At 40.2% G+C, this 3287-nt stretch overlaps 2 protein-coding genes across 2 annotated transcripts in view; both read left to right on the top strand.

The window, feature by feature from the left end:
- LOC109467186 overlaps positions 1–3287 on the top strand; it is a 44606-nt gene that overhangs the window by 10775 nt on the left and 30544 nt on the right. The gene's annotated exons all lie outside the window — the stretch shown is intronic.
- The window catches only part of LOC109467202 (NACHT, LRR and PYD domains-containing protein 3-like), an 8329-nt gene continuing 5341 nt past the window's right edge, over positions 300–3287 (top strand). The window contains exons 1-4 of the mRNA XM_019765148.1: positions 300–419; positions 1853–1927; positions 2333–2590; positions 3103–3234. Coding sequence (XP_019620707.1) covers positions 1894–1927; positions 2333–2590; positions 3103–3234 — 424 coding nt within the window. The 5' untranslated portion in view covers positions 300–419; positions 1853–1893. The remainder of the gene's footprint in view (positions 420–1852; positions 1928–2332; positions 2591–3102; positions 3235–3287) is intronic.

Below are 3287 nucleotides of genomic sequence, written 5' to 3'. Positions count from 1 at the left end.
AAAAGTCAGTTCCCAAAGGAATTTTATTTTGTATCTAACACAATACAGTGTGTTATACCACTGAAGTGCCACCATAATTCTTCTGTCACGTAGTGCAATTCCCAGATCGTTCCATTTTCTGAACATCGCAGGAGTCATCAATAAATTCAGTAAAATGTACCGCCAATCACACAGTTTTAATTAGTGTTTGTGAATTGAAAGAAATACTTAATATTGTACTTTGCTTTGACAATGGACTTAAACTTTGTTTGTAACACTTGAGGCTGTCTGTTTTATTTATACTATATTCTATATATAAGATCACCCCTGTTGTGTAGTAGATTCTTCCATTCCAAAATGGCGGTAGGCAGAAGTTAAAAAGTTCTCGAAAGTCGGTTCCAGAAGTTGAAGGAAGTTTTCTGGCGACATCCATGAAGAAAGTAAGTACAGATCCCGTCTGTCGACTGTTCAGTGTTTCAGGATCCACCAGATGTGTGTGATTTGTTGGCAATATCGTGTCGAGAAGAGAAATCAGAACACAAACTGTTGAGTTCTAACGGTACTTTACGGTCGTAACTTTTCTTTGTTTGCTATTTAGATTTGCGGTAAAAATTTAGGATGAACAATCAGTTAAAAACAAAGTTACCCGTGAAGTTTCAAACCCAGCATACTCAAGTTCACCTGCAAAGTTGTATTTTCCTACAAAATTACCACTGGAAGCGACGAAACCAAAAGGTTGAAAAGAACTACTGTACTGGCGCCTAAAAAAAAACCTTGGGCTATTCCAAAAAATAAAGGAGAATGGGGGGCGGAAGAGGTTGGACTGGACAGGGGGGTTGGGTCAAATACCTGGACTGGACAGGGGGGTTGGGTCAAACAAACCTGGAACGGACAGGGGGGATGGGTCGAAATAATGAAATTGGACTGGACAGGGGGGTGGGTAAAAAAAATTCTGGACTGGACAGGGGGGTTGGGCCAAAAGCTGATTTTAGACCTCTTCCACCCCCCCTCCACAGTTATTTTTTTTAACAGCCCCTTACTAAATATGATGAGACCATCTCACACGCTCGGGTAACGTAACTAACGTTATTTTTGTTCTGAGATTAAACGATACTGAAACAGAAATTATCTCCACCCAGGCCTCGAAATTAACTTTTTTCACTATTGTCCCAGAATTGTCCCGAACATAGATTTCAATTGTCCCGAACTGAAGATGGACTGTCCCAGCCTGCTTTTCAGGAAATAAGTTGATGACAAAAATAAGAAAACAAGAACTGAATTTGTACAACTTGAAGTCCACTTTATTAGTAAATGTAGGGAAATACATGATAATATCATGGGCATGGCACCGTCCCTGATATTTGGAATCCCTGATTGGTCAAATTTAAATATTTGTCAGAGTATTATATATTTATAGGCTGCCAGCAGTCTGCAGCAGGATGGATGGATGGATCGCGTTCCCAAATGACGTGGATGGTCTTACAATTTTCCAATTGCCCCAAAATTGTCCCGAAACGTAATTTGAATTGTCCCAAGCTGAAAATTTAGTGTCATTTGACACTGGGACAATGTTAATTTCGAGCCCTGTCCACCTGATTATAAATGATAAGAACTAAAAAAATCAGGTATTTACCCCATCACTATGGATAAACTATGACCAAAACCTAATTTGCATACTATATCTTGTGTATACTGTAAATCCATTAATAATATGCAGTTAGAAATTACTAGTACATCAATTGATACTTAAGCTACAAGATATTGTTTCACACATCTGTTATGCTGTTCCAGGTGTTGTTACCACATACCTGACACACACCTGTCTTTTCCAGGTGTTGTTACCACATACCTGACACACACCTGTCTGTTCCAGGTGTTCCTATAATGCTGATGTAGCTGACACCTGTGTGAGTCATGGCTGAGGGCCAGGGGGCGGCTGGGTGCTCAGGTGAAACTTTATCCATATGCTTTTTTAATCACACAACAATAAGCTTTAGCGAGTTGCTGTCAGCCTCTAAAATCTAGCCAAACACCTGAAACCTTGGACACCTACAATTACTACAAATATACCTGCACTCGCCCGCCTTACCATTAACTCATTTTCCTTGTTGAAAAATGTAACAAATGGGGAGATCCTTCCTGCTTACAGATGGAGTCCAGATGTTTTCTTAGTAGCTCTAAGTTAACTGCCGTTCTAGCCTTAATGTTTAGTGATTTAGAAGGTTATTAACAAATGCCAGCATCTACAACTGCAAATGACAAAGCAATGGAAGAAAAACCCACTAAAGTATCATACTTCATACATAATACTGGTTATATTCATGTCGTCATGAAATGCCCTTAAATGTTACAGCTGATGTGCAGAAATATTTTGACAAAGTCATCGATGGCGTCAGCCACAAGTGGGACGACCTGGCCCGGAAGTTAGGGTTCAGCGAGAACAAAATTAAAGGAATCTGGACAGATGAGACATTGAAGCCTGATCAAGACCACAGGTGCAGAGAAGTGCTGCACAGGTGGAGAAACAGGGAGGGAAAGGAGGCTACTCTACAGGTTCTGAAGCATGCACTCATCGACATTGATGAACGGGCCACTGCAGAGAGTTTGGAAGGTGCGTTTACCAGTTTTCTTATTATAATAGATTCAGATTCTCAGTCCACATGATGCTGTAACGATTCGGCTAAAAGGTCTAGATATCGGCCAGGTCAGCTGGTAGCACCTATGAACCCCCCACTGTTACAACACCGTTGTGTTTAGTTGCTCTTTAAAATGGAAGTTTTCCCATTACATCTCTAGCTTCAGATGTTATCCTTGAACCAATTCTGTTTTACGATACTGTAACATCAGTGTAAGATGAAGATATATTTAGAGTGAGAGACTTTGAGAATGACACTACCAGATAGATAAGGAATGAGATGCTACTACAGATTCCAATGATTGTGATAGTTGTATTTATCACACAGAACTTTTGAATGCCCATATAGCATGTATAGTGACAATCTATAGTCTCAGTGCAGCAAAAGAATATGAAGGGAAACAACCATTATTGTACAAATTTAAAAGACTATTCTATATTTCCTGGTCCATACCTAACGTACATGTATTGCTCATCCATGCATGCAGAGTTACAGGAGCCACAGCCATCCACAAGCAAACTTAAAAGGAAGGAAGAACATCGGGAACAAACCCCTGGACAGAAGTCGAAGAAACCGAGAACTGAATCTGATTCTGAAGATGGGGAATCTCATGAGGAAGGTAAGGCCACAGCAAGTAAATTTTATGGATGACATCCTCTGCAGACTCCAAAT

The sequence above is a fragment of the Branchiostoma belcheri genome, unplaced genomic scaffold, assembly GCF_001625305.1.
Source record: "Branchiostoma belcheri isolate BF01 breed outbred unplaced genomic scaffold, Haploidv18h27 scaffold178, whole genome shotgun sequence".
NCBI lineage: Eukaryota > Metazoa > Chordata > Leptocardii > Amphioxiformes > Branchiostomatidae > Branchiostoma > Branchiostoma belcheri.
Note: the sequence above shows the minus strand (reverse complement) of the source record. Positions and strands in the feature narration are given on the sequence as shown.